Below are 27,954 nucleotides of genomic sequence, written 5' to 3' on the forward strand. Positions count from 1 at the left end.
GTCGGCTAACGAAAAATCTATTTGCAAAGGGTGCCGATCCGATCACATCGGCGCGACGGTAGCAAACTGTTGACCCCGCCAGGCGCCACCCCACGAACACACAGAGAAGTAGGTCTTGTGGCACATACATGCGCATATATATGCAACGCAATCAACGCCCCCAAACCGTCCCGATTCGTCATCGATTTACGCGGTGGCACAAGCGACACAATGGATTGGACGTTACTCCGCTGAAAATAAAACAAACCTAATTGATACCGAACGAAAGCGATTGGAATGTTGCCCTTGATGCAGAAATAGAAATTGATTTGTGTACCTGCTCGAAAATGCGCATTTCATAAGTTGAGCTGCAGAACTGCAAAAAAAAGCGAAACGAAGACTCCACACACACACGCACACACACAAACACCCAGCGAGGGAGGGAGAAAGGAAAGCGAAGAAAACCCTCTCGGCCCTAAGGCAACCTTGAGCGACCACAATGGATGATAATCTGAGCACAAAGTCATCGGAGTCCTCGATAACGACCAGCGGGGAGTACGAAATAGTCACCGACAGCAATGTCGCCAGTCCCACGGATCAGTCAAAGCGAGCCGTGGCCCAGGAGCCGAAGGCAATAGGCGCCAGCAAGCCGCCCACTTCGCTGAGTGCTTTGGCGCTGTCCTCGCCCGAGGGAGGCGGTGATCGATCCCCGACGCTGGACATGGCACACAATCGCAACTTGAGCGACATTCAGCACGAGATGACGGACGCCCTGCGGGACCTGGAGCTGGAGCGTGGTGTAGGTGAGTACAGCAAGAACTGAAAGCAAAGAAATTCCACGTACCTACAATTTGGGGGGCGCTCAGTCGTCTGCCAGACACTGTGCGCTCCGCCAGCTGTGTACACTCGCCAGCTGAGCGCGCTCCAAATAATTGGAAATGTAAGCGAGTCGTCGATAGTAAGTAAAGCCATCCAGCTGCAATCTTATCTAGCAAAGCTGCGGTCTCCCCCTATGGCAGTCGGTGTCATGGCAACAAATAACAAACAAACGTTGAGTAAACCCCCACCCGTGCGGCAGACAGCAGACAGAACTTTCAATAAATTCAGTTCAATTATTATTATTCGAGTTGCGCACTTTCCTCGTAATTGTCAATTAACATTTTGAATTTGTGAATTTTGCAGCTGCCGGCGATAAGGCGACACAGCGTGTAACGAATCAACAGCAAAAGTCTCTGACACTGCCATTAACTGGCACAGGAACAGACGCCGAGATGCGTTTTCCCTGCAACATATTTACGCCCAAGAGCGAGGAGGCTGTGGACGATGCCTCCCACTCGGATGCGCACAATCGCGTGGGCCATTCAGTGTTCTATGACTGCATTGATGCGAGTCCTGCCTGTGTGGAGGAGAAGCAGGATGCCATGAAGCCAGAGAAAGGCGACACAACCGACGAGGAGGGTGGGTAGACAGTAAACAATGCCTTAGCCTGCGGAATAATAATCCATTGTTTCAGTTTCAGAGATCGATCAGGGCTGTACCATTTTCTCGGGCGTCACCTACCTGGGTGCCGCAAACATCAATGCACCCAAATCGGAGACAGATGTCTATCGCATTATGAACGAGCTGAACAGTGGCTCAAAGTCTGTGGGACTCAAGATTACTGTCAGCATTCCCATCTGCTCTGATGGTCTGGTCGTGTGAGTAGAGAATTCGCTATCCCTCCCCCCGATGGTTGTTGTGTGATTCATGCAGGCAACTTATGTAAGCATCCCCTTTGCAGGCTTCATGACGCGGAGAGCAATACGATTATAGCGACCTACGAGATATCCAGCATTATTTTATACTATCGCGGTCCCGTGGATACGGCGGAGAATGGTTGCTTTGCCTTCACTTGGCTGCACGGAGATGCTCTGTTCCAGTGCCATGTGTTTCGGTGCCATATACCCGAGGCGGTTAACCAAGTGAGCGGTGAGTCAGCAGCATCTTGCGGGTCCTAGCATGATCTCATTCGCTGTTTTGCATTTCTTTGTTTAGCCTGCTTCCAGAAAGCATTCCAAACGTATCCGCCCAGCATGAGCTGCAGCCTCACATCGGCCGTGGACATGGCCAACTCAGTGACATCGGATGTGAGCGGAAATCCACTCAACACGGCTGGCTACGAGTTCATCGTTTCCCTGGAGATACGCGAGAAGGTGGCCAAGAATTCGTATGCTGCCGTACCCCGGGATCGGGGCTGCTTCAAGCTGCGCGCAAATACGGACAAGGAAGTTTGCATTACCGTGAAGCAAACGCCTTCGAATGTGCTCCAGCCGCTGTACATTGAGCGCTGTTTTGGTGTGCTTGTGGCCCCGGGAAAACTGGTTGTCCAGAAGGATATGCATCTGATTGATCTGCTCAACATGGGCTATGTGACAGCACCGGGAGCAACAGCAACTGGAGGAGGCGGTGGAGCAGGCGCAGCAGCAGCATCAGCTGGCGGAGGAGGAGTAGGAGCAGCAGCGGCAGAGTCCGAGAATAATCTGGCGCTAAATGCTTGCCTGCCGTATGCCATACGAGCCGAATGGAAGGCACAGGAGAAGGCCTTCGAGCAGTTGAATCTAGAGACGTCCAAAACCAATCTCACCGTGGCCGTGGACATTGTGATGCGTGGCATCCAGGAGCCCGTTCGGTTCGTGATTGAAACCCCAGTGACCATACAGTCGGCCAGCGAGATGCGCATCATGGATCACTTCATGTCCAAGCGCCCAATGACGCTGCGCTTCTACTTGCACCTCAAGCGCACCGATGAGCTCAATTGGAAGGTGAACAGCATAGATCCCTCCGAGGAGATCACGGATCATCCGGGCCCACAAGCAGCCTCCTCGTCCCTGCTGAAGATGGGCATGAATAATCTTTCGCGCATTGTGCGCAGCACGTCCATTGCCTCCATTGAGGATGATTGCCCCACAGACTACAGCAGTGATGGCGACGAGCCGCTCCTCAGTGGCACTGGCGAGGTATCCAAGGACTGCTCGCAGGATACGCTCGATGAATGGGATCCCATACTGCGCGAGTGGGACAGCGAGAAGAGGCCCAAGAATCTGGCACCGCTCGTGCGTCTCGGTGTGCCAGAGGCATTGCGTGAGAAGATCTGGCAGAAGCTGGCCAGCGTCGAGGGCAAAGTGGAGATGAACGACATGTACAAGATTCTCATCACCAAAGTGAGTTGCTCTCTAGCTTTTTATCGCTATAAATTCCAATGGAAATTCTCTTTCAGGAAACCAAATGCGAGACAGTCATCCAGCGGGACATCCATCGCACTTTTCCGGCGCACAAATGCTTCAAGGAGACGGGCGGCTCCGGCCAGGATGCGCTCTTCAAGGTGTCCAAGGCGTATGCGGTGCACGACAGCGAGGTTGGCTATTGCCAGGGCCTCAGCTTCATAGCTGCCAGCCTGCTGCTACATGTGAGTAGTTTCTGAGAATTTCTGGAATGGCAATCAATAATAACTGTCTCCGCCAGATGCCCGAGGAGGATGCCTTCTGTGTCTTGGTGGCCCTCATGTATGACTACGGGCTGCGCGATCTCTACAAGGCAGGCTTTGAGGTGCTGTATCTGCGTCTGTATCAACTGGAGCGGCTCATCAAGGATCAGCTGCCCAAGCTGCATGAACATTTCACGGCCTGCGGCATTGAGACGCACATGTACGCCTCCCAATGGTTCCTCACTCTGTACACGGCCCGCTTTCCGCTCTGCTTTGTGTTCCACGTGCTGGACGTATTCCTACTGGACGGATTGCCTGTGCTCTTCCAGGTGGCTGTGACACTGCTGTCAATCTGTGAGTCCGATCTGCGGCAGCTCGATTTCGAGGGCATTCTGAAGTACTTCAGGGTAACGCTGCCCAAGAAGTGCCGCAGCTCCAGCCAGGCGCGTAAGGTGATGAAGCAGGCGTGCGAGCGGAAGATCAAGAAACTGAAGCAGTACGAGGAGGAGTTCTTGCTGAAGAAGCAGCACAAGGAGCGCCTCGAGAAGGAGGCGCAGATCTATGAGAATCGATTCGGCGAGGAGCGACGCAAGCTGCAGGCGGAAATCGAATCGGTGACACAACAGCTGGCCGTGGCCAATGAGCGGGCTGTCGATAAGGAGAAGAAGCACACCGGCATCATACAGGAATACAAGCAGATCATTCAGCGACAGGAGCAGGACATGAACACGCTCAGCGAGACGTTGAGCCAGGTGATGGTGAGTCTCCAGACATCTGACTGATATCAGACCTGATTAATGGTTTCCCTTTCGTTGCAGAAAACGGTTTGCCAGTGCCAGCATTGCCTGCGGCAGGTCAATGAATTTGGCAACGATAATTCACGGTCTGGCGAAGGTCGCTCCAACCGGCAAACGGATGCCATGCGCAATGCAAATGAGGCGCCCCTGGGGCCATTGGATCCACTGAATGCCGCCTCGCAGCGCATACGCGAACTGGAGCTGGAGCTGGCACAGGCCAAGCTGGCGCAGGTGGAGGCCGAGTGCAAGAACCAAGATCTAAACCATCAGCTCAACAACACACTCAGCGAGCTGCAGACCAATCGGAATAGCTGGCAGCCGTGGCTCTCCAAGACCTTCAATACGCTGCAGGAGAAGGTGACCACACGGAGCGGCAATCGGGACAATGGCAGCGGCGGACCCACGCCCACATTCCAGTCGTACATGGGCCAGCCACCGACCACACTCAGCGAGGCCAGTTCGCCCAGCGGCAATCAGGTAACCTAGGGATGCACCCTCCATCTCTCCATCCATGACAGGACTAACGCTGGAGCGTCCACCAGTTTTCAAGTGTATAATTTTGTATATTTAAGTTTTGGTTTTTCCACTGGGTATTTATCTCTCAGAGGAATTATTTCATGTTTAATTTATGGCACACACCCCATGACACGCACACCACACGCATACCCCTTGAAGAATCTTATTTTGTAGCCTAGCCTTATGGTAATCCATCTGTTGACTATATCGAAGCATTGACCCCCCATCTACCTGCCTGCTGTTTCAGTTTATAAACCTTTTGTTTTGTTCTTATTAATAGTATTGATATTTTTGCTGCTGCAAATAAAACCCTCCCAATATATTGTATGTATATTTAATCGAATAACTCTTATTCTTGCTGCGTTCAGGAGTACAAAACCTTTGCATTTGCCTCCGTGGGTGGCTCGCCCAAGTTGCCCAGCAAATTTCAGGCCACCAAGCTGCGCAACAGCATCGACAGCCTGAGGAATATTGTGGCGCCGCTGGAGACGGGCAAATCGCTGGCCGAGAATCTCAAGCAGCAGCTGCAGCAGTAGAAATCGGAACGTGGAACGTGCAACCTGGCTAGCAGGCACTTCCCACAGCATTGACTGCACGCTTTGGTATTATTTATCATATACTACGTCTATATAGTACATAATATATAGTACATACATACCATAAATAGTACTCCACATATACAATGCATAGAAAGTGTGAATTTTTGTTAGTTTCTACTACGATTTTGATGATTGTTTTGCACCTTTAAGGCACCCCGCCCACACCCAAACCCACAACTGTGCCCAGAGAATATCAAACTCTCAGTTTGACAAGCACTGGCTGAAGCTACACGTCTAACGCTAATATATAAAATGAATAAAATATCAACTAAAATGCTAACTAACTGTGGGTGTTGCTTTATTCCACAAGTGGATATGGATATATATATAATATAGAGACTTCCCCACTCCAGTAGAACCCACCCAGATCTCACATAATACTAACGTTTCATTTCCCTAACCCACTCCCATTTCCAACCTCTTTTCATATGAAAAACAAACGCTGCAAGCCTTCCCCTCGCTTCTGTGGTGTGGACACCGCCATGGAGGCATAATTCATCAGCAGATCGGCCGAGGAGCTGCGCTGTATGAGCCGACGTCTGCCGGCACCACGCGTATTGCTAAAGGAGCGACTTCTCACATGTCCACGTCGACGTTTGGGGCGCTGGGACACAGTTCCAAAGCAGGACACCTGCTGCTCTGCCTCACTCTCGCTCTCGCTCTGCATGTGGGGCATCGTTTCCTCCGTCATGGGTGACTGCAGCGTTTCATTGGAGCAATCCACTTGGGGTGTCACTGTCTGTGATTCGCTTTGATCTCCCACGGCACCAAGGCGTGCCCGCTTGCCAATGCTGTAGCTGGAGGGATCGCGGGAGAGCTCGGAGCCAAAGTTGCTGCTGCTCCGCTCGTGCGGCATATTGGTGCCGTAACTGAGAAAGTCCGGATACGGCAGATGCAGCTCGTGGGCCGGCGTGAACGCCTCCGGTGAGGAGAAGGTGTGCCGCAGTCGTTGCACTCGATAGCTGGGACCATGCGGCGGCTGATGCACCAGCAGCCAGGAGCGCTTCAGATACGTGTGCTCCGTGCAGTTGCTCTGGGCCTGGGACTGTTCCTGCTGCGGATTGAGATTCTGCTGCTGGGCGGAGGTTAGTGGACTGCCTAGCGTGGTGGAGGGCAGGCCTAGAGTGAGTGATATGTTGAGAGAGTCATCTCCATCTCGGAAAGCGCAGTCGGTGCCATCGTCCGCCGCACTGTTGGGCGTCGTTGGCTGCGCCTCCGCTCCGCACCCACCGGCTGTGGGTAGTTCACGCCCAGCGGATAGCGGTGGCGGGCTCGTTGAAACCCCCACGGATTGACGCGTGGTTGATTGGTTCGCTGCTGCTGCCGGGCCAGACGTGCCTGCAGTGCCTGCAATTTGGATTCTGTGGGTAAATTAGCCACCGCAATGGGAGGGAATCATCTGGGGATCGTCTGGGTGTCACCTACCACAAATGGCCGTGGCCAGAAGCATTCTCTGTGCCATTTGCTGGCTCTGGACTGCATCCTGCGTGGTGTCCGTGGCGGCCACGGCATGGGTCATGGCTGCTGCCGAGGTGCTAGGCTGTTCCGGATCCCTGTGCAGGCTGCAGCTGCGCTGCAACGGCAGCATGGACTGCACGGTGCAGTTGCTGGGCGCGCGAGTGCAGCTTCGATCCTTCGGCTGGCGACGGGCACGCCGCTGGCGCCGTGGCTCCCGCAGCTCTTGCTGCATCCCAATCTTGATCACCTCCTCGTAGTCGGGTGGAGCCTCATAGCTGGGTGGCTCATCCGGCGTACGGTCCTCATCCTGGCGATCCAGCAGTTCGCTGATGGTCTGCAAGTGGCTCTGCAGCTCCCGCTGGTGCCGCGCCCTCACACCCATCCGATACAGAATCACCATCCAACCCGAGAGTACGCCAAAGATGCCCAAAGTGCTGATGATGAAGATGCCTGTGGCTGTCTTCAGATCCGGATATTGGTCCATCTTGGGGAAGTAATAGTTGGGCTTGTGGGAGTACCAGCGACGATCGTGATGCAGATGGGCCCAATCCTCCTCGCAGGTGTCCGGCTCATCGCTGCCATCGCCGCAATGATCGAACCCATCGCAGTGCAGACGTATGGAGATGCAATGGTTGTTCCCGCACAGAAATTCAGAGCCAATATAGCAATCTAGGACACATTAAACATTGAAGCTGGCAGATGTGAAAGAATCTCTTGCGGCACTCACTCAAATAGTTGAAAACGCTGTAGACAATCGCCAGCTTGGAGGGCATCCCGAATACTCCACGCAGGCGTATGTAGTACCCGGTGAGTATGGGTGCAATGTGATTCTCCTTGCTCAGTCCATTGTTGGGCCACATGACAGTCTCAATCTCCACACCGTCGGAGGTGGTGCCCTGGCGTACGGTGAGCTCTGAGCGCGCTGCCATGCCATAGAAGTCGTCCACGCGCAGCGAGATGTGGGTCTTCATCATCATGTAGTTGTTGCCCGGCCTGATGATCCAAATGCAATCGAATAGCCGCACATCTGTGGCATTCTCAATCATGTTCATCATGGTGATGGCGCCACCGGGTCCCGTGACCATGCCACCACAATCTGTGGATTGTGTTATAAAACTATTTAGGTAACAGTTCTTAGAGGAGGAAGAAGCACCCAACACAAAGACCCACAATCGATTGTGTTACCCAACGAGCGAGAGTCTCACCTAGTTTCCACTTAAACGCTTCGCATTGACATTGATATTCGTCCCCCCACAAATAGAACACAAAAACCCAACCCCATTCCGTGTGACCGAAAATCAATATGACAATTGCCTGCAGACCTTCAAGTGCACAACTAATCCACCAATTATCCCACACTCACCTGTGTAGGGCACTAGGCGCTCCTCTTTGATCTGCTTGGATGAAACGAAGCTCACTTCGGCACGGAAACCCACGCCTGTGGCCGCATTGCCACGAAACTGCAGCAGCAGGGACTTGCCACTGCTGACGGTGATGGGCGGACGAAAGTGCTCGCCCGTGTACGAGTCCAGCATCTGGCCATTGGAGTCAAAGATCTCCAGGGTGGAGGAGAGACCCAGCTGAAAGTCGGTAAAGTCCAGCCGCACCTGACAGTTGTCCGCCTCGCAGGTGAGTATATGCTCGATGCCATAATCCCTGGGATACGGCATGGGAAAGTACGGTGTGGATATGACCTGCGGCTGGTACTTGGAATTCCCATTGCCCACGATCGACTGCCTGGGCGAACCACTCACAATCCTCACGTTGCCTAGGGACAGTCAAAGATTGCATCAACTCCCAGGATAAGGGCTTCCCATCCTCCACTTACGCTCGGAAAAGTATTGCAATGAGAAGACATGGGCATTGGTGGCTCTGTAGAAGAACTTCAGCTGCAACGTTCGTGTCTTGCTGCGAAATACCTTCCCATCGCCACAGAACTCCTGTCCGGAGATGGTGGAGTCGTAGGGCGGCTCCGAGAACTGTATGTGCTCGCAGGGACACATGCTGGACTTGCCGCCCGTGTTGCCGCAGCTCTTCGAGAAGTTCGCGTGGGTAAAGGTCACACGGATGACGCACTCGGCGCAGGTGACCAGCTCCAGGTTGCACTGGTACCACACATCCCCGGCCACGGCATCGCTCTTGAAACCCAGCGGAGAGCTCTACGAATGGTGGATGTTGATCTCAGTGGATCTTTGCTGCTGCTGTTGCACTCACTCTATACGCCGTGTTGGTCACATTGCGGGCATGCAGCTCCCCCGCCGGGCTGCCCAGCTCCAGGAAGTGCCGCCTGCCATCCCAGTGATTGCAAATATCCAAATCGCGGTAGCTGGCGCTGGCTGGATAGGCGTCGCCGGGGTAGCAGATCAGTGTCAGCACATAGGCCAGCAAGTAGCCATAGGCGACAGTTTGTGCCACCATCGCGCGCTGCTGCTCCTCGTCCGTATCAATGATGACTGGCCAAGTGCCGACGCAAGACTGTGCTGGCCCAGTGTGCTGCCAAATCCAATAAGGTTTGGGTGAAGCCTAACAAGTGGACCAACACATAACGTGCCATGCTCTGCCCTACGTGGGTGGGTCTAGCGGCCGGGTTAAAGACCTCTCTCGGGGGGCGCCCCTTGTATCGGTATAAAAATACATTTATTTGAAATTTCCTTTTTTTCGTTAGACGTTAAGGGGGAATATTGAATGCGGATGAGGTCTCGCAGAGACAATGAACATTGAAATGTGCATCGAGGACACAGCAAAGTAAGCCTAAGACATGCACATTTGTGTATATGTAAAGTAGATAAGTGTTTAGAGTAGGGGCAACGAGGCGACGCTGAGTGGTTTTTTTAGAGGTGCGAGGCCATCGGCTCTGGGTCGGCTAGTCACTTGGCAGCGGCGGCGTTCTTGGCGAGTGCTGCCTCCAGATTCTTGGCCAGTGTGTCCATGAACTCAAAGGTCTCCTGGTAGTCCTTGCGCTCGACAGCGCTGATGCTGCCCTTGATGCAAATGGCCAGATCCTTGGTCATGGCACCGCCCTCAATGGTGTCGATGCACACCTGCTCCAGGGTCTCGGCGAACTGCTTCAGTGGCGCGTTGTCGTCCAGCTTGGCGCGGTGCAGCAGGCCACGGGTCCAGGCGAAGATCGAGGCAATGGGGTTGGTGGAGGTCTCCTTGCCCTGCTGGTAGAAGCGGAAGTGACGGGTCACCGTGCCGTGAGCAGCCTCAGCCTCGACAGTCTTGCCATCGGGACAGAGCAGCACGGAGGTCATCAGACCCAGAGAGCCGTAGCCCTGGGCAACGGAATCGGACTGCACATCACCGTCGTAGTTCTTGCAGGCCCACACGAAGCCACCCTCGGACTTCATGGCATAGGCGACCATGTCGTCGATGAGGCGATGCTCGTACCAGATGCCGGCGGCCTCGTACTGCTTCTTGTACTGCTTGTTGTACAGATCCTCGAAGATGTCCTTGAAGCGACCGTCGTACTTCTTCAGGATGGTGTTCTTGGTGCTCATGTACAGCGGCAGCTTGCGGTCCAGCGCAAACTTGAACGAGGCGTGGGCAAAGTCCACAATGGAATCGTCAGTGTTGAACATGCCGAGGGCGACGCCAGGACCCTTAAAGTCGTTGATAACCTCATCGATGACCTGGCCGTCGTTGCCCTTCCAGGTGAGCGTGAGCTTGCCGGGTCCGGGAACCACATAGTCGACAGCCTTGTACTGATCGGCGTGCGCGTGGCGACCGATGACGATGGGCTTCTGCCAGCCGGTGACCAGGCGGGGCACATTCTTGCAGATGATGGCCTCGCGGAAGACGGTGCCGCCGAGAATGTTGCGGATGGTGCCGTTGGGGGACTTCCACATCTTCTTCAGGTTGAACTCCTCCACGCGCTTCTCGTCGGGCGTGATGGTGGCGCACTTGATGCCCACATTGTACTTCTTGATGGCCTCGGCACAGTCGATGGTGACCTTGTCCTCGGTCTGGTCGCGGTACTCAATGCCCAGATCGAATGTGTGCAGCTCGATGTCGAGGAAGGGCAGGATCAGCTTGTCCTTGATCGACTCCCAGATGATGCGGGTCATCTCATCTCCCAGCACATCCACAACGGGTCCAGCACGAATCTTTTGAGCCATCTGTGCGGAACAACAAACGAGAGAAGCTCTTGAATTATGGAACAATGGAGACAGGACAGGAACGAATTAGCTATTCAAAGTGGATGCGATGAGATGAGTGTGTGTGGTGCGCACCTCGCTAACTTTTGCACAGTTCTCTCTGATGGCCTTCTCCATGTGAATCTTTTCTGGATTTGCTTGCTATACACGCAGGGGATAATGATTACGAATCGAATGGATGTCTCGCTCGACTGACAGCGAGGCAAAGTGAACTTTGATCCGGATGGAATGTGCGAAGCAGTGTGCGAACCTACCACGGCGCTGCTGGCGAAGTTTGCTTGGAAGACGGCGCGAATCAACTGCGGCCGGCGGGCAGTCATCAGTGTGGCAGTGCGGCGGATGGCAAACATTTTACTATTCGGTAATTTATGAATGAATTTCGACTGGGAACGAGACAATATTTTGTCACCAAAACAAACTGGCACTAATCGCTATGAAGGGGAACACTGGAAAATAAATCTCTCCGGAAAAAACGGTCGCTGCGACTACGACGATGTAACCGTAACTGATAACTGTATGTGCTTTCCGTTAGTTTAGTCGCTCGTTCTGCCTGCTCCCACTGCAACCGGAGTGATTGTACGCTGTTCAACTGTTGCGCAATCGACGTAATCAGAGTACATTGGATTGCCCTGCAGATAACACTCAATGCTCCTGACTCTGATTAGCTGCTCTCTCACACTTCTAAGCTCGTGGATGTGCCGCAAACAGTCGTTTTAATTAACAATTCGACTTGTAAAACAACACACAAAACAAAATAAATGCAGGAGTGCGTGGCAGTGTTATCGTTATCGCCGGCTGTCAATTGTGGGTGGGACTCTCTCTGTCTCACCTGCGCTCTCTCACCACTATTTGTTAGTTTTATCAGCAGCGAAAACTTTTCCATAAGGCGAGGCTTTTGATTTGTATTTGTATTAAGTTCATGGCCAAGCTGATAATACAAATACACATTTTTGGAGGCGCGTGGCGCACAACACGCCCTTAAAGTTTAAGTCTTGGCTATCGATAACGATAGTGACCTCTTGGTGATGTGTTATTTTGAAATGATGCCGCCAACGTTGCTTTGATTCGGGAGGCCTGTTCTTCGGTGATTATCTGCGTCTGTCTGCGGTCTGCGTTCCTTATCTTGTCGCCCAATTGTATAACTAGTCATAATTGCGTGATTCTTTTCGGGAGCTTTTGTTGCCGACTTGAGTTTTTCATTCATGGCTGAATGGCTGCCCAAGCGATCGGATAACATCTTGATGAAACAAATAAACATGCCAGGCTGGCGCGATCTGGTATCACGCCACTCCGGACACGCCCACAAATGGGTGAAAGGCAGTGCCTGTCTGCCCAATATGCTGTTATGCTTTCACCATTTGAATTTTCACTCGACTACCGTTTTTGTGACACACAAACAGACTTTGCAGTTCGAACATTGTACGAATATATCAGTAGATACTGGCACGTTCACGATAAGATTTGACATTGGGGTAAATAAACACTAAAACGAGTATTAAGGCAATGAGAAGGCAACTATTGCGATACGAGCCCTCCTTCAGATGTTCTCGAACAATCTATAGATATGTTTTTTGTATAGGAGAAGGTCTCGCAGGTGTCAAACTATGTAAATACGAGATTAAACTTTGCACCTGAAGGCGAGTAGAGATACAGGTGGGATGGGCTCTCGAATGGGGTACGTGTCTGTCTGGTTAGAAAAGCAACGCAAAGTAAAGCAAAGCAAAGGCAAAAGCATCCATCCAGCCGGTCGGCCTCTATCTCTCTCCCTCTTTCTTTCTCTATCTGTCTGGCCCCAAACCGGCTGGCTGCGCGAGAGACGATAAATTGCATATAAAATGCCGCTGCATATGTACATATATACGAGCGAGTTTGCATGTGTGTCGCTTTCTGTATGCATATGTATGGGCTTGTCTGTTGGGGAAAGTTCAGCAACAAAACGAAAATAGGTAATTGGGGGGTAGACCGGAGGACAGGGCAGAGGTTACGCTTTGCATAAACTTAAACAGGCGCAAAGTATTCGCTTAAACAGCTCACAAATTAACATATCTGTGTCGCAAATTTGCATTAACCGATTCAGGATGATGTGTTTTATTTTTCAATTAGATATAAATTGCAAGTCAGCCAGTCAGATAATGAAGATGGGCGGCGAATCAATGCGTCACGAAAATTAGTGTACAAATATGGTGCCACACATTTTATATAATAAATGGATGAGCGGCTTACCTTTCGTAATATTTAAATTCGAACGGTACTGACGGGAGAATAGAGAACACGACTTGTTTGAATTTTTGACCACGGCGAATGAAGACAAGAAAATTGGAGACAAGCATTTTATAAGTCGATCACACTTGGTTGGGAGAGCAAAAACAAGTTTCTGATTGGAAAAGCATATCGATACATCGCATAAGGCAACATCGATGTTCTACCACCTCTGACTTTGTGAAAAGCTTTCAAGCTAGCGAAACTGCCAGCTTTTGTGTGGCTGCAGGTTTAGTGGCGCAATTATTTTAAATTTAAATTCAAACCTGTTTAAATGCGATGTGAGCGTTGGGAAATTGTGCAACAAATATGGAAAAATGGAAAATATAATGTATGTCATCAAAATATAATGATTATCACAGAAAATATATAAATAGATTTCGAAAAAAATATAATAAATAAATTAAAACAGAAAGACTCACCGGTTCCCATAATTTTGTTGCGTTTAATATTATTTGCTTTTTTTCTTTAATTGCGTTGTTTTTGTTTTAATGCTACAGCTTTTGTTGTATTACTTTGTTGGATTAAATGCGAATTTTTTTTATAAGGTTTCTTTACACAAATCACATACACTTACACACACACAACACACACCTTAAAAATGAATTAATCAATTTATTGGTTAGCAGGAACAAAATAAAAAAAAAAAAAAAAATCACAGCAAAAAAAAAAAACACCCAAAATAATTTACCTTCACACAAAGCAAAAGAGAGTGCACTTTTATGATCTTTCGCCGCCTGCTCGCTGCTTTATATGTTGTAACTTTACACAAATCACATACACTTACACTCACACAACACACACTTCAAGTCGTCATGAATTACCCAATTATTTTCTTGGCAGAAACAGAAAAAAAAAAAAACAAAAAAAAACAGAAAAAAAAAACACCCAAAATAATTAAACATCACACACACATTGATTGCACATGCACTTAACAGATATTTGCACACAAAAAAATAATGACGTCACAGCTTTTACGATCAGATCAATTCGGCCCGCACCCGCACCCGCTTCCGCACAAGCGCACGCGCGCACGCTTCGCGACCGGAAGATGCTTACTGATAGCGGAGGGGGGACCGAAAAGACCAAAGAGTCAAAGCAGCTTACAGTTCGGCCCTCGTTTATGCTCGTGCAATCTCTCCCCATCGCATTGATAAGAATGAGAGCGTAAGCAGGTGGGTCGTGGGAAACGAGCGCAGTGTGAGTGCAGCTGCTTGCATAAATATGTGTAGGGCAGAGAGTTGATAATAGTGTATAGGTAGAGTCGAAGAGTCAGAGCGAGACTTCGTTTCTGCTCGTCAAGTATCGAGAGCTGTGATAAGAGCGCAGAGCGTCGAGCAGTGATAAGAGTGCATGGTGGTGTACATATGTATGTACATATGTATGTATGATATGTCTGTATTCATGTGTAGATCACAATGCCACGCGGTGCTGCTGTGAGATAGAGAGGCAGCGCGGCTTTTTAGAAGAGGGGGAGGAGGGGGAGATAGCAGAAACCGAAAACTGTTAAATAATTCGTAAAAACACGCATGCTTACTGTTAATGTTATGTTAAGTATCATGTTAATTTGGAGAATTTTATATGAAATGTTAACCATTAATAGGCTTTTATAAGCTCTTTGGCCACTTTGGTAAAACTGGACGCAGAGCAAAATATATGGCAATTTCTGTCGCAAGCAAATTTAGCGCATCTGAATACTGACCTTTTTTATACAATTATAATATTACGTAAATGGTCACCCTGTTTGAAACAAGCATTTTAAAATTCGATGACAGTGGCTTGGGAGCGCTAAACAGTGCTGAAAAATGTTTCTGTTTGGCAAAAGCACATCGATATATCGCACACAGTAAAATCAAAGTTCTTCCGCCTCTAATTTCGCGAAAAGCTTTCAAGCTGCGTAGCGCAACAGTCAGCATTTGCGCGGCTGCAGTTGTGTTGGCGCCGATATTTGAAATTCAAATTTGAATTTGCCAGCAAGCAATTAGAGCAAGGGGGTTTTTTATGACCTAGCCAATGCTTGTTGCAACGCCTGCTGCGGGCCGAAGAGTGGGCCCACATTTTATGGCCCCGGTGGAACCGTGAAACGTTAAAGGCACATTCCTATTCTCTGCCCCAAAAGTGAAATGTAAGTTGCGCTCTCGAGCTGGAGCTCTTGTTTTTCGCCAGATTTTAATATGCATATAAAAACATTTGCGATTCGTAGTCGTGTGTCCACTTTTTATGTGCGAAAGTGTGCCTGCCTGGTGGCAATATTTTAATACTCGGGCGTATGTGTGTAACCCACACACAAATTTCTGTTCTCTCGCTGTTCAGCCGACCGCCCGTGACTAAGTCTATTGAATATTTATTTGCCTATCAAATGGGCCCTGCTCTGGCCGGAGAAGTTTCCGTTAAGCATTACCATTTCCCCCACCACTCTCCCCGCCCCGCTGGAAGATCAATGGCGGCGGCGGCGACATTAACACGAAAGAGATCTCCTGAGCGAACAGGCCCCTAATTTGACAACAGAAAACTGGCTGGAAAAACTTGTCTAATTGGTCGGGCGGGGGGAGGTTCGTCATGTGCCACTTTCTTTCTTTCTGGCGCGTAATTAGATAATTGTTAGGGGATTATATAACCAACCCCCCCAATTGTAACGAGTCTTAATTTGTGCATGCCAATGCATTAAATAACATAAAACAAGAGACATCAAGTACCTAGCAATGCGAGCAACCAATTTTTCTGGTAAAACAAACGCGTGCCGGCGAAACTTTAATTTCAACGCCACGCAGACGTGGCCATGTATGAAACTGTTTCAGCCCTATATGCCATTAGCCCATGAGCCATGAGCCATGAGCCATTAGCCATGTCAATGAACGTGAAATGTTCACTCGGACTTGCCAATGCACATCATTCATGGCTCACACATGGCTCACACATTGGCTTGGAGTTGGGGCTCTGCAAGTGCCGAGTGCGTGCCTGGTTTGCCATATTTGATAGTTGCCTCTTTGGCTTTATTTAAACTAATTTTGTGTCGTTTTTGCCGTTATGTAAACGAAACGAAAAAAAACAGAAGCGAAGCGCGTCTGACAAGCAAACTAAACTACTTTTAATTTCAGCCAGACCGGGCCAAACCGGGCGAAATGTGAACGAAAGGCAAAAGCAAAAGTAAAAGCCACAGAAGTCATCCTAAAATATCAGCTAAATATGCTTTCGGACTCATTTTGAAAGTGAGAAGACAATCATTTGCATAAAAAACAATATGTCAAAGATGTGGAAGATCTCAAATGGAAGATGATGATCTCGTCGTGGATGTAGAAGCCAATGGAGCGGAGCAGAGTCATAAATTTCAGCATTTTGTGGCGCACACAACCCACTCCCACTGCCATTGGCACAGCCACTCCCACTGCCAGTGCATAGAGAGTGGCTCTGGCTGGAATGTTTGACTTTTCACTTGTTACACATACGCCCCATGGTGCGGTGCAAATTTGTGAAGGAGAGAGGCAGCAGCAGTCCATGGGCAATGCGGTGCACGTGCAACTCAAGTGTTCGATTCATTGCAGAGCTAATGCCTCTCGGCAATAACAAATTACTTCCTGTCGACATTACTATCTGTTGTACATTCCATTTGGTGGCAGTAACCAAAGTAGCAGCTAAACTCTGCCCGAGATGGTTACCATTCTGAAGGCGTGTGTGCAGCAAAAGCATCGAAAATATTACTATTAATTATATTGAATGGAGAAAGTCAATTTCGTTGAACGAACAAACTCCAATGCTGGACAGCAGCTACACATCGCAGCATCCAGCAGCCAGCAGCCAGCAGCAGACATGTGTTTCTTTTGTGCGCCATTTCTAAAGACAAGGTGTGCCTGTCAGTCACTCAGTCAGTCAGTCAGTTGGTCAGTTTCCATTTCAATGGAGTTGGGCTAGAGATGGCAACGTGCGGTAGCAGCAGCAGTACTAGATAGCAGTTGATCTGCTGAGAGATTAGATAGGGAGAAAGAAAGGATTACCGACACCACCTCTATCTGCATCTGCTTTGGTTTGGTTTCCCCATTCAATTAGTTGCCAATTAGTGCATGAGTAACCTTCGACCCAAACACTCTCTTGAAGTTCTCGCTTCGTTCTTTGCTCCACTCACTTCGTGTCTTTCCAACTGACCATCTCTAGACCTTCCTCCATCTGTGGCACTCTTTTGCTGACCGCCTCTCATCTTTCTGGAACGGCATTCTTTCGGCGCTGAAGTCGAGTTTGATATCTTAATCGCATTGCCGATCTGCCATGGCATATATTTCATTTCTTGCCTTTGCTTCACGTCCATCTCCAATGCAAATGTCTTTTAGAATGCATGAAAATCGAAAACCCTGACCCAACCTCGTGCCCTCGTCGCCCTATCACTCTCTTCGATCTTTTGGGCCTGCGCTCTGCTTGATTTTTGGGGAGTTATTTATCAAGCGCTCGTTTGATTGTGTTTACAGCTATGTCTCGGACTTTACTGCTTATGCAAATGTATGCTAAGTCGGTCCACAAATAGCCAGATTTTGTGTGCTCTTCTCCCACCGATATGGGCCATCACCACTCCAGCGACTACTTTGATTGGTTTTTAATTTGACTGCCCTGGCCGGGTCGTGGAGCCAACGCTTTGTTCAGCGAGCAGGCGGGCGATCCGGTGTGGTGAAAGGCGCTCAATGTTGACAATGTTCGAACCTAGAGGAAAGGAAACCTTGCCAAAGCTGGCAAATGGCTTTCAAGCTACAAAAATGCAACACAAAAACGAAAGCCAAAGGCTGACAAGTGCTGCATATTGCATACCAATTGTCCACTGGGTCAATGTATCCAGACCAGACCGGAGCAGAGCAGATCCAAGCCCAGTGCCTACGCACCAGAGCACAGCACAGCGCAGCTCCATCTCCATCTTCATCTGCATCTGCATCTGTATCCCATTTCGAGTCCAACTGGAGACTCGTACCGCATGTGAGAAATCACTAATGCCGCTCCACATGCCGGGCTTTCACATGGCTAAAGGCCGGCGCTGCCTGCCCAGACATAGACAGAGACATGGTCGCTGTGCGGTCGGTCTATTGTTGTGTCAGCTAAATATGGCCAATAGCCAAATATTAATTCATGTGTTCCCTCTGCTTATATGCAAATTTGCAGCAGCAGCAGCAACTCGAAAGTAATTGAAGTTGCAGCAGCGGAAATGTTGAAAGCAACAGCGAATACTTAGAGCTGGAATGGGAATCCTGCACTGCAGCCCCAGGCAGGACAATGAACATTAGACAGCAGTGGCAGTGGCAGGCAGCAGGGAACGTGGCTCCGCGTTCTTGGAACTCGTTCCCGCATTGCAGCTATTTTTAGCCAAAAGATTTGGATAATTATTTCCCCATTTCCCCATCTATTCCATGATAAGTTTCTGAGCTTCTGGTTGCCAAATCCCTTGGCAAATCTCTTTGGCCAAATGCCAAATTCATTGCTGCTGCTGCTGAAGTCTTTTCTTTGGTTAAACCCTTCATGGGTCGCCGGAATGACTTGTGAGTCGGCAAGGGTGAAAATCAAAATGAAAAGAAATTTAATTACAGTTCGCTGATGCTCCATCAGCCATGCCCATGCCCATACCCATAGGACAGTGCAAATAGTTCGACATTGCAAAGACTCATCGCCGTCTTCCGCCTTCCATCTGAGAGTCAGACTCAGTCTCAGTCTCCGTTTCGTCTGTTGGATCTTGAAACTTTTTTGTTTTGTCGTCGAAAGTAAAATTTCCAATTGATTTTTGTGATTTTGCGCAAATGTTTTACACGCTTTTCGTTTCCATTATTATTCACATTTTGAGCATCATGCCGCGACACGGTGAAATGCCACTAAGAAGCATCCACAGAAGACTCAGAGACAGTCTCAAGCACTGAGCACTTTCATCGTTTGGGCGCTAAAACGCTTACGCAGCATGAGATTTGCTTGGGGATGTTGGCTGGGATGGGTACATGGGATCTGGTCTGCTGCCAGGCTCTGGCTCTGCCTCTGCCCCTGGCTACGTTTTGAAAGCCGGGAACAAACCTTCGCTTTCGCGAGTCTCTGTTTTTTTCCACTTGCAAAACTTCATTCGAATTCCCCCATTCAAAATATCCAAAGTAATCATTACAGTTTTTCGGCGGTGGGACAGTAATGATGTGCTAATGATGCCCCCTCAGCGCTGCAGCAATTAATCTTTCCCCAGTAGAGCAGACAGGAAAGAGCTCTCGGATCTTGGCCATTCATTTGTTGCCCGTTTATTCGCTTGACTCGACTCATTCATGCATTCACGTGATGGCGAATTCAAGTTTTATTAATTGATAGCGAAATTTATTCGAAATTGAATGTGTCTTTGGGCACTTTCACTGGCTGGCTTCTTGGCTTCAAGTGCGCCTGAATGGAGAGCTCTCAATGAAAAGGAAGTGAAGCTCTTAGGGGAGAAATTAAGATCAAAGATACTTGCTCCACTTCAAGTTGCCAGCACAAAAGATTCTGCGCGAATATTTCCAAGGTTTTAAAGATCAATGGGAAGGAAATTAATATTACAAAAGCTAAACGGATTATTAGAGCGCCTTTATTCATTTAAAAATGCCCATAAATCCGCACAGAAAGCTACTGTTTTGCATTCGAGTCATAGAAAACGATTGGGTAATCCACTCAGCTGGATTTTGACACTCTCCATCGACCAGACAGCTGCGTGAGTGATGTGTGACTGTCAAACTTTTACCCTCATCAGCAAATCCTTCTAAATGCGACAACAAAATTAGCATAATGTGAGATCAGAGCTTCGACAGAAATGGAAAGAAAGAAAGAAATGCTTACATAAAGCGTGCATCAAGAAACTGAATCGCTTAAATGATCAATTAAAATTACGTATACGCAATTTGTATGCCAATTTGGCTTTAAAGGGTTTTCGCTGCTGTTGCTGTTACTGCTGCTGCCAATGAATGACTCTTTACATGTTTTCACTTTTAATATACACAACTCATAGATACACATACGCACACACACGCAGTATTTATGTACATCCCCATAGGGAGAAATGAAAAACGAGAAAAAACGAAACGAAACGAAACAAAATGAAACGTAGCATTCGAAACATTAAAGTTTTAGTTTTGCTTTTGCCTATAATTTGACTTTAGACCTGGCATTCATTCATTCACTCACTCATTCATTCATTCATCCACTCGCATCATACAGCAGAGTGAGTGTGTTTTCGTTATGCCCTTTCTGCTGAGGGCGGGTGCCATGAATTGAGGAAGATTTTTGTAAATGAAGAAGGAAAATAACTCAAATTCGAACTAATAATAATACAAATACGTAAGCAGATATATTTGCATATATTATATTGCTATATCATAATATTTTAATGTCAAAAAAAAGTTCTAAGAATAAGTTTTGTGGGTAAAACATTTAAATTTCTAATGAAATTCCAACCAAAGTAAAGACTCTAAAGCCTCATGGATTTCTTAATGATTAAGCAAATAAACTTGAAACCAAAAGACCAAATCTAATACCAACAAAAGCAAACCATCGATTTCTTAGAGTATCAAAACCTTTGGCTGACAAAAGTCTAACTTTAAGAGTATCAAAATCTTCGTCTACTCACAGCCCGGCTTTGCCTTCTTGGTGATTTTTTACTTTTTTGGCATTTAATGATCATTGCGCTAGTGAACCGCTGCTGCTGCTGCCTCACGTGGTGTGTGCGTGTGGCACCCCTCCTGCTGCTGCTGCTGCTGCTTGTACTCTGGCTGCTGCTGCTTCTCCTCGCTTTTCTCCACCCTTTTTGGACGCGCTCAAAGCCTTTCATGGCTCGAACGCGGCGGTTCTGCTTCATTTTGTTTAATGACAATGAGCAGCGATACGAACCAAATGTTTAGTTTACGTTTTGCTTTCGTTTATGAACTTTCACGTATGCCATATGCCCCTCCGCCCCTGGCCCCTGCCCCCTGCACCTGTCGGAAGTACCAGCGTCGAAGAAGATTTAAGCGTTTAAATGTTTTCTTCTCTTCTTCTTTGGTCTGGCATTACCTAATTTCGGTTACGAAACAAATCAATTAATGCATGACCCCAGGCCGAGAGAGAGAGAGAGAGAGAGGGGCAGACGATCTATGCAGCAGGCGGGGCACTAATGAATCTGTGGCATTATTCAATCTAACGTAGAAAGCGTCAGGTGGAACAATTCTGAGCGGCAGCAGCACCACAAAAACCGCAACAGCCACGGCAGCCCCAGCAACAGCAGTTGGGAAAAGTTTTCACTGACTTTTCTTCGCTCTGTGCATTTGTAATGATCAGTTTTCAAGAAAGAAAATGGAAATGGAAATGGAAATGCAACTGTGCCCCAGCCCCATGCTAACCGCACGTTTGCCCAATTGCAATTTCCAATTTCCAATTGCTCCAAATCAAGTCATAAAAATGTTCATCTGGGCAAAAGAGTTTTCTAATGGTCTGTCATTTTAATTAAAGTCAACTTAACCACCAGACACCCCCCCCTTGCGGCGTACACCCGACTATTTTCTGGAAAATTGCGCATACGCCCCGCGGCTGTGCTGTGCGTGCATGCAAGAGAGAGAGGAAGAAAGAGAGACAGACTAGGAATGCCGCTCCAGTTGATTGGCATTTCCTAATGGCCATGCGGTGGGCACTTTCTAAGGATAACCATTGATTTTATTTTCACCAAATGTGACGAGTTTTTCGGTGGATTATGGACGGAGGGAAGTCGCTCCAAAGAGACCTTTGATCTTAACACTCCTCATTTGTCTCTGAACTCCGCTACTTGCCACACTCTGACTGATCCTTTAGGGCAATCTCTCACGCACTTCTTGGCCCTTAGCTGCCACTCCCACTCAACCCCCAAAATGTTGGTGCAGTAATGAATTTATGATCTGTCTTGGCCATTGCACAACCAATTGCTTTTGTGCCTGAGCCGCTCTCCATTTGGTCCACTGGCCATATGAAGTCTTCACAGTTCTGCCAACATTTCAGTGCACCTTTTGTGGCTGTGGCAGAACGGCTTCTGCTTGGACTTTCAGCGCTGCTGCTGCTGCTGTTGCTGCTGCAACATTGTTGGTTGCATGGTGCATGGTGCATGTCTGTGGATTGGTTTGAGGCCAACTGCTACTTACGAGTGGAAAACGACGACGACGACGACTGGCCATAATATGTAATTTCAATGATTTGCATACAAAACACTTTTCACCAAACCCAAACTCGAGACCCAAATGAAAGAACCCAAGGAAAAGCTGGCCAAAGACTACGAAGAGACCACAATCGAGAGCTGCTGCTGGAGCTGCTGCTGCTGTAGTCGAGGCTTGGAATTGGCATGGACAAACAAACACGTTAAATACTTCCGCGTTCGCGGTGCTCTGATGTGGATGTGGGGATGGGCTGGGTTGGGATGAAGCTGAAGCTGAAGCTGGAGCTGGATGCGGATGGGTCTTCAGCCCGTGACTGCCGACTGCACCTCCCCCTCTAACCCACTCGCTACTCTAAAAATATTCATATTTGTCACGAAGCCAAATACCCAAACATGTTACACCTGAAGAAAACTCAGCAAACAACTCACAGCCAGTGCCTTGTGCTGGCAGCTTCTTGGGCATTTCTTACAGTGTAGGGGACTAGTCGGGGGAGGGGTGCTGCTGCCGGTGGACCAGAGCCAAGCCCAGTTCCTGGCCACCAGAGAATGGGGCCAACCTAATGGGGGCTTGGGCCTGGGCCTGGGCCTGGGCTTGGGCAGCTGCTGCTGCGTGCGATTCTGCGAAAACCGAAAAAAAACACACACAAAAAATTATAATAACCAGTTTTGGGTTTTTCGCTTTTTTTTGCGCAGCCCAAAAAACCTTCGTTCAATGACCCAGCCAGGAATAGGGATGGGGTTGAGGCTGGATGGGGATTGAGATTGTGAGCTGAAGATGGGCACAGAACCATCTCTCTTGTTGGGCTGTGCAAAAATTCTGCGGCGAAAGTTGATCAGAGATCCCCGAAAAATAAAAATAAGCGAAAGAGAGAAAAAAACTTCATTTAGATTTAACGAGATATTGGACAAAAGTTGGCTAAAGGTAAGGCTCTTCGGCCAAGTGGTAAAGTGGCTAAGTGCCCGTGCCGTGGCGTGGCGTGGCCTGGCCTTTCCTTTGGCACATGGCTGCCGCGAAACTGTGGCAGGCGGCAGCAGCATATGAAAACTGCAATAAACCAAATGCTGCCGCCACCGCCAGTGGCCCAAAATGAACAAATGAACAAACAGCAGCAGCAGCAGCAGCAACAGCAGCAGAAAATGCTTCTTTTTGTTGTTGGTTGTATTTTGAACAGAAATTCCAAAAAGCAAATCCATTTTGTTCCGACTTTCATTTCGGAGCAGCAACAAAGAGTGGGTTGGAGGCAAGCGGCAAGCGGCAAGCGCTGCACAGTTTGAAGACAATTGTATAAATGAAAGTTTAAGATCTCCAGCCCAGCTCGAAACGGGCAACTGTTTTCGGGGGACCTGCATATGTGTTTGTAGGGCAGGGCTGACCGTATGCGGCGGCCCCCCAATGATGATATGAGCTAACGGCAAGAGTTATAGCTGAGGCTGAAGCTGAAGCTCTGTGACTGTGTGGCCGTGGCAGGGGCAGCCGCCAGTAGCGACAGGTACACCGGCGCACTCGAGATTCGAGATTGTTGCCGCAGATCGATGGCAGAGAGAGAGAAAGACAAGACGGGACGAGACGGGGCGAGACAAGAGACAAGAGACCTGGCACGTGTTGCCCCGGGAGCAAAGCAAAAGCATTTTTTCAATTGTTCAACACTCAGCGACGATCATGATCTCCATGTTAATGGAGGGGGGTGTGGGAGATGATGATGAGGAACATTTCTCCATTGCACTAGCTTCGTCTTGGCTACGATTTCGATTTACTTTTGCTTTTCATTGTTCCTAATGCGATGATGGTCTGTGGATGCGACTGCCGTTGGTGTTGCTGCTGCCATTTGTTGCAGCATTAACAACAATTTCATGGTTTTTAACAGGAAAAAAAGTTTCCATTGGTATATGGCACACCAGATGCTAAAAGTTAGAGCAGTCTCCCCATGATATTTGATCCTTTTTCTTATGCTGTGGCAGCTTTGGTTGTGGCTTTCGCTTGGGGACTTGTCCCCTCCAATAACTTTTGCTCTCAAGTACAGTTTCTAGCACACTTTATACGAGTGGCTCAGCACACTCAAAGAGTTCCCAGCCTCAACGACTTCCTTGTTCTTGATTGATTCTTCTTCTGGGCTTAGGGTTCCATTGCCCCCAACGGCAGACACCAAAACGCGAATAAATCAAATGAAGCAACCGTCAACAATCAGCGTCAATTATGGCCATGTTCCCATACATCTCATCCATCTGTATAGATTTATGTACAATTTCGATTCGGGACAATCAACTCTTTTTTTGGTTGGGGAGCTCCTTCCGGTGCTTGAAATAAATCTTCAAATTAAGTTTCTGTCTTCCAGAAAATTCACCAAAATCGAAGCAATTTTTTGTATGATGTTGTTGTTTATTTTGTTTTCTTTTTGCTCGAATTAAGAACGAGAGAGAGAGAGAGAGCTACAAAAGAAGGGGAGAACAGCAACAAAAATTGAATGTGAAATCAAAAACGATCAAAATGAGGCTTTGAGTGACCACTTGGCACAATCTGCGAGGTCTACACCCCGATGGATGGGGGTTATATGGCTCTGTCTTTTTTCAGAAGTGTGTGCGAGGGTTTTTCAAAGAGTTTGCAAAGGGACAGAAGCTGCGGAAATGGATTTAGTGACATTTACAGCATTCTGTTTTCAGCTCTAACTATTGAAACTTAGGTGGAACCCTGTAGATGATTTCTTCCTTTCTTTATTGTTCCCTGAGTGAAACTTTAGGATCCACCCCGCAGCCCACTGTTGGGGAGTCTGAGAAATCTGACAGCAAACCAAACTGTTTATACAAAATGAACTCAAATGCGAAAATTACACCCCAAGCGACCAATTTAAAACCATTAAATTATAATTTTAAACTTTAAAGAGCTTCAACGACTTAAGGGGCAGAGGCACACACTGCTCAAGGAAATGGAGGCAGGTCCGGGCCCCAGTCGATGCGATGGGCACTGGGCATTATTCAATTAGGGAAGAGGCATTTGTAATCGTTTGTTTTCGGCTCTGCCAAATGGAGTGCGTTGGAATACCCCTCCCACTCACCCATAATCGGATGATCTCCTTAGGATCCATAAAGCGTTGCCTCATGCGGATGGATTGCAACATGAGTTCTGTCCTCTCCAACGTTACACAAATAAAACGGTTAATTTCGTCGCCGAGAACTGCATTTGGTGAGAACGAACCGAATGTCTCGCAGTGTGTAGGTGTACAAACGTTTCGCTCTTTATCTCTCTTAATCTGTGCGTTCGCACCAGCAACAGCAACAGCACTCTCACCTCCCACACCCACACCCCTTCGGACCTGACACTCATAATTAAAGAAACAAATAAAGCACCGTCGTCGGCAGCGTCAGAGGCGGGGGGGGGGCGGGGGCGAATGCTGGATGCCATGACCACGACGCAGCAGCGGTCACATTTACATACTGTAAGCAGAAGACGATGAGGAAGAGGAAGAGGAAGGAAGAAGAAGTAAAAGAAGCGACAAAGGCCACCACCATAGCAACAGCAACAAGAGGGAGAGCAGCAGCAGCAGCAGTAGAAACAACAGCAACAACAACAGTAAGAGCAAGGTGTCTGCACATAGGGTGAGGCAAACGGAGAGAACCGCTCTCAGCACAGCTCTCAACGTTCGAGATTGCCATACCTTTTACCGTAACACCTTGGGTAAGAGCAGCAGCAGCAGCAGCAGCCAGCGGGCAGCAACAACAACCACACGCACACACTCACTCTGCGACGAAGCGAAGAGTCATCGTCGGCACTTGTCGTGTCTGGCAGAGCTTCGTTTTAAGCTGAGCGCGCAAGCCGTTGCCTGCCTGCCTTCCCATTTTGCCTTCCCATTCGCCTTGACTTTGACTTTAGTCTCAGCAAAAGAGAGCTTTTAAGCCACCGACGTCGGCGTGCTGCTGGTGGCGACGGCGACTGCGGTTTGGCTGCTGCTTGTCTTAGTTCTTTAAGTCCGTCGTTGGCCGGGCTCCTCTTCAGTTCGTGCTGACCATCGTACCCGTGCGGACGTTCCCAAGCTCAGAGACCCGATCCGATCCGATCCGACTGATCAGATCCGATCCGATCCAGACGACTCTCGTGTAGTGTGGCTGCACTTTGCACTATTTGGCCCCACCAACAAAAACCACCCAAAACAGCAAAAGCCAAGCAAAACATTTGGAAAATTTCAATACAAATCTGAAACAAATAAGATACAAGTGTCGCGGCGCGAGTGCAAATCAAAAAGAAACACCACACAAAACGGTAGCTAAAAAATACTCAAAAATAAAATACAAGAAAAAACAGGAGGAAATAATAATAATAATCATCAATAAAGATGATTAGCAAATTTCTGTCGAGTGTGTGGCACACAGTCATTGATCCTGCTTAACACTTGGCTGTGGAATGTCCAGACCTCTAGCTTTCCAGTGTGCTGTTTTTGGTACCGAAGCACCTGGAAGGGGAACCGAATCGGGCAGGAATCGGGCATCGGGAATTGGACTAAGGCGCGGCCATTGGGCGACTGTGTAATTTCTGTTTTCTTGCGCATTCAATGCACACACACTCGAAGCTCTTTTTGTACGAAAAGCGTAAAACGTAAGAAAAACAAACAGCAAACAACCAGATAGACAAACACACCAGCAGCAGGAGGAGGAGGAGGAGGAGGAGGAGGAGGAGGAGATGGCAGTGGCCGTGGCAGTGGCAGTGCCAGGAGAGGCAGTCAAGTGAAGACAGTGCAGCGCACTCCACTCCTGTCCCCAGTCTTGTGGCCAGTTTGGAGATGGAGATGCAGATGCACAGAGACCAAGCACAGGCCTGGTCCATGCCACAGTCGCAGCCGCAGCCACAGCCACATGTGTGTCTCCCTCTTCTGCTCGCACGCTGTCTCTCTTCCTCCTGCTATCTGTCTCACTTGTGGTGCTGCCGCCATATTGGGTGCATAACGGTGCAAAAATCGCGCTGCTTTTTTTTGTGTTGCCTTGTGTCTAAGTTGGTTCTGTTCTCTTTGGCGTTCTTGCCACGGCCACACGGCCCCAACTCCCGATCCCCGATCCCCCAGCCCGGGCTCGGCTCTCTGTGTGTGCATTCGCATTGATGACGACCCAGCGACCGATAGACCGACCGAGACGAGACGACAGCGACAGCAGCGAACAAAAAAATGCTGCCAGAGCGGGGCTCCTATCTACTTCTCCTCCTACTTCACCTCCTCCTTTCAGTTTTTTTGCGGTTAGCCATCGCAACACTTTGCACATGCTGATCGATTGTGGGGAGATCATCTTCATCTTCAGCTCCATCCCCATCTCCATTTCCCATCTCCAGCGGCCCTCCTCCTAGCCTGCTGAGTGGGTCAGCAAAGTGAACCGTTTGCCCTGCTCCGGGCTCGAGGCAGCAATCCACAAGTAACGCCCACGCACATCACCTTCTTGGCCCCACATGAACAACATCCGCCTTTTGGGGGCCTAACCCTTTTCGCTGACCAAATGCAAATAGTCGTAATCTTCTGCCCAGTCGAACCCGAACGCAAACCCACCCATCGACAGTAACGTAGGCAGAGGCCAGAGGCGGAATTAGCATGAGAGTTGTGGCACGGCACTAAAACTGGAGATCAACTAATTC

At 48.8% G+C, this 27,954-nt stretch overlaps 3 protein-coding genes across 9 annotated transcripts; 1 reads left to right on the top strand and 2 right to left on the bottom strand.

Annotated features, from left to right (window-relative positions):
* Positions 1–96: 96 nt before the first annotated feature.
* LOC117895795 (rab GTPase-activating protein 1-like) lies at positions 97–26,601 on the top strand. 4 transcript variants are annotated; one of them, XM_034803711.1, is made up of 11 exons: positions 97–108; positions 426–782; positions 1,162–1,437; positions 1,493–1,676; positions 1,760–1,947; positions 2,014–3,179; positions 3,236–3,424; positions 3,481–4,200; positions 4,261–4,716; positions 5,124–5,282; positions 26,024–26,601. In XM_034803711.1, exons 2-11 carry the CDS (start codon positions 479–481, stop codon positions 26,141–26,143), a joined length of 3,762 nt encoding a protein of 1,253 aa, XP_034659602.1. In that variant the 5' UTR covers positions 97–108; positions 426–478; the 3' UTR covers positions 26,144–26,601. The 4 variants fall into 4 exon arrangements, with proteins under 4 accessions (XP_034659602.1, XP_034659603.1, XP_034659601.1 ...); XM_034803712.1 differs by lacking the exons at positions 97–108; positions 26,024–26,601 and adding exons at positions 6,127–6,128; positions 25,875–25,903 and having other exon boundaries at positions 357–782; positions 5,124–5,287; XM_034803710.1 differs by lacking the exon at positions 97–108 and having other exon boundaries at positions 357–782.
* On the bottom strand, positions 5,627–9,304 carry LOC117895798. Of its 2 annotated transcripts, none has more exons than XM_034803715.1 (6): positions 9,027–9,304; positions 8,641–8,971; positions 8,176–8,580; positions 7,540–7,908; positions 6,780–7,481; positions 5,627–6,701 (listed from the first exon to the last, which is right to left on the bottom strand). In XM_034803715.1, the coding sequence occupies exons 1-6, from the start codon at positions 9,228–9,230 to the stop codon at positions 5,779–5,781; spliced, it is 2,934 nt and encodes a 977-aa protein (XP_034659606.1). In that variant the 5' UTR covers positions 9,231–9,304; the 3' UTR covers positions 5,627–5,778. The 2 variants fall into 2 exon arrangements, with proteins under 2 accessions (XP_034659606.1, XP_034659607.1); XM_034803716.1 differs by having other exon boundaries at positions 6,336–6,715.
* On the bottom strand, positions 9,433–13,294 carry LOC117895805 (isocitrate dehydrogenase [NADP] cytoplasmic). 3 transcript variants are annotated; one of them, XM_034803726.1, is made up of 3 exons: positions 11,224–11,418; positions 11,045–11,110; positions 9,433–10,930 (listed from the first exon to the last, which is right to left on the bottom strand). In XM_034803726.1, the coding sequence occupies exons 1-3, from the start codon at positions 11,317–11,319 to the stop codon at positions 9,680–9,682; spliced, it is 1,413 nt and encodes a 470-aa protein (XP_034659617.1). In that variant the 5' UTR covers positions 11,320–11,418; the 3' UTR covers positions 9,433–9,679. The 3 variants fall into 3 exon arrangements, with proteins under 3 accessions (XP_034659617.1, XP_034659619.1, XP_034659618.1); XM_034803728.1 differs by lacking the exons at positions 11,045–11,110; positions 11,224–11,418 and adding an exon at positions 13,193–13,294; XM_034803727.1 differs by lacking the exon at positions 11,045–11,110 and having other exon boundaries at positions 11,224–11,416.
* Positions 26,602–27,954: the final 1,353 nt, after the last annotated feature.

The sequence above is a fragment of the Drosophila subobscura genome, chromosome J, assembly GCF_008121235.1.
Source record: "Drosophila subobscura isolate 14011-0131.10 chromosome J, UCBerk_Dsub_1.0, whole genome shotgun sequence".
NCBI classification, from domain to species: domain Eukaryota; kingdom Metazoa; phylum Arthropoda; class Insecta; order Diptera; family Drosophilidae; genus Drosophila; species Drosophila subobscura.

Bases quoted from the DNA above. Each gene is read 5' to 3' on its own strand.
- LOC117895795 (XM_034803711.1), top strand. From the start codon at position 479: ATGGATGATAATCTGAGCACAAAGTCATCGGAGTCCTCGATAACGACC. The intron at 3,425-3,480 runs GTGAGTAGTTTC...TGTCTCCGCCAG, and splicing joins CTGCCAGCCTGCTGCTACAT to ATGCCCGAGGAGGATGCCTT. The intron at 4,201-4,260 runs GTGAGTCTCCAG...CTTTCGTTGCAG, and splicing joins AGACGTTGAGCCAGGTGATG to AAAACGGTTTGCCAGTGCCA.
- LOC117895798 (XM_034803715.1), bottom strand. From the start codon at position 9,230: ATGGTGGCACAAACTGTCGCCTATGGCTACTTGCTGGCCTATGTGCTG. The intron at 8,972-9,026 runs GTGAGTGCAACA...CACCATTCGTAG, and splicing joins TGACCAACACGGCGTATAGA to AGCTCTCCGCTGGGTTTCAA. The intron at 7,482-7,539 runs GTGAGTGCCGCA...AATGTGTCCTAG, and splicing joins CAGCGTTTTCAACTATTTGA to ATTGCTATATTGGCTCTGAA.
- LOC117895805 (XM_034803726.1), bottom strand. From the start codon at position 11,319: ATGTTTGCCATCCGCCGCACTGCCACACTGATGACTGCCCGCCGGCCG. The intron at 11,111-11,223 runs GTAGGTTCGCAC...CTGCGTGTATAG, and splicing joins ACTTCGCCAGCAGCGCCGTG to CAAGCAAATCCAGAAAAGAT. The intron at 10,931-11,044 runs GTGCGCACCACA...TGTTCCGCACAG, and splicing joins ACTGTGCAAAAGTTAGCGAG to ATGGCTCAAAAGATTCGTGC.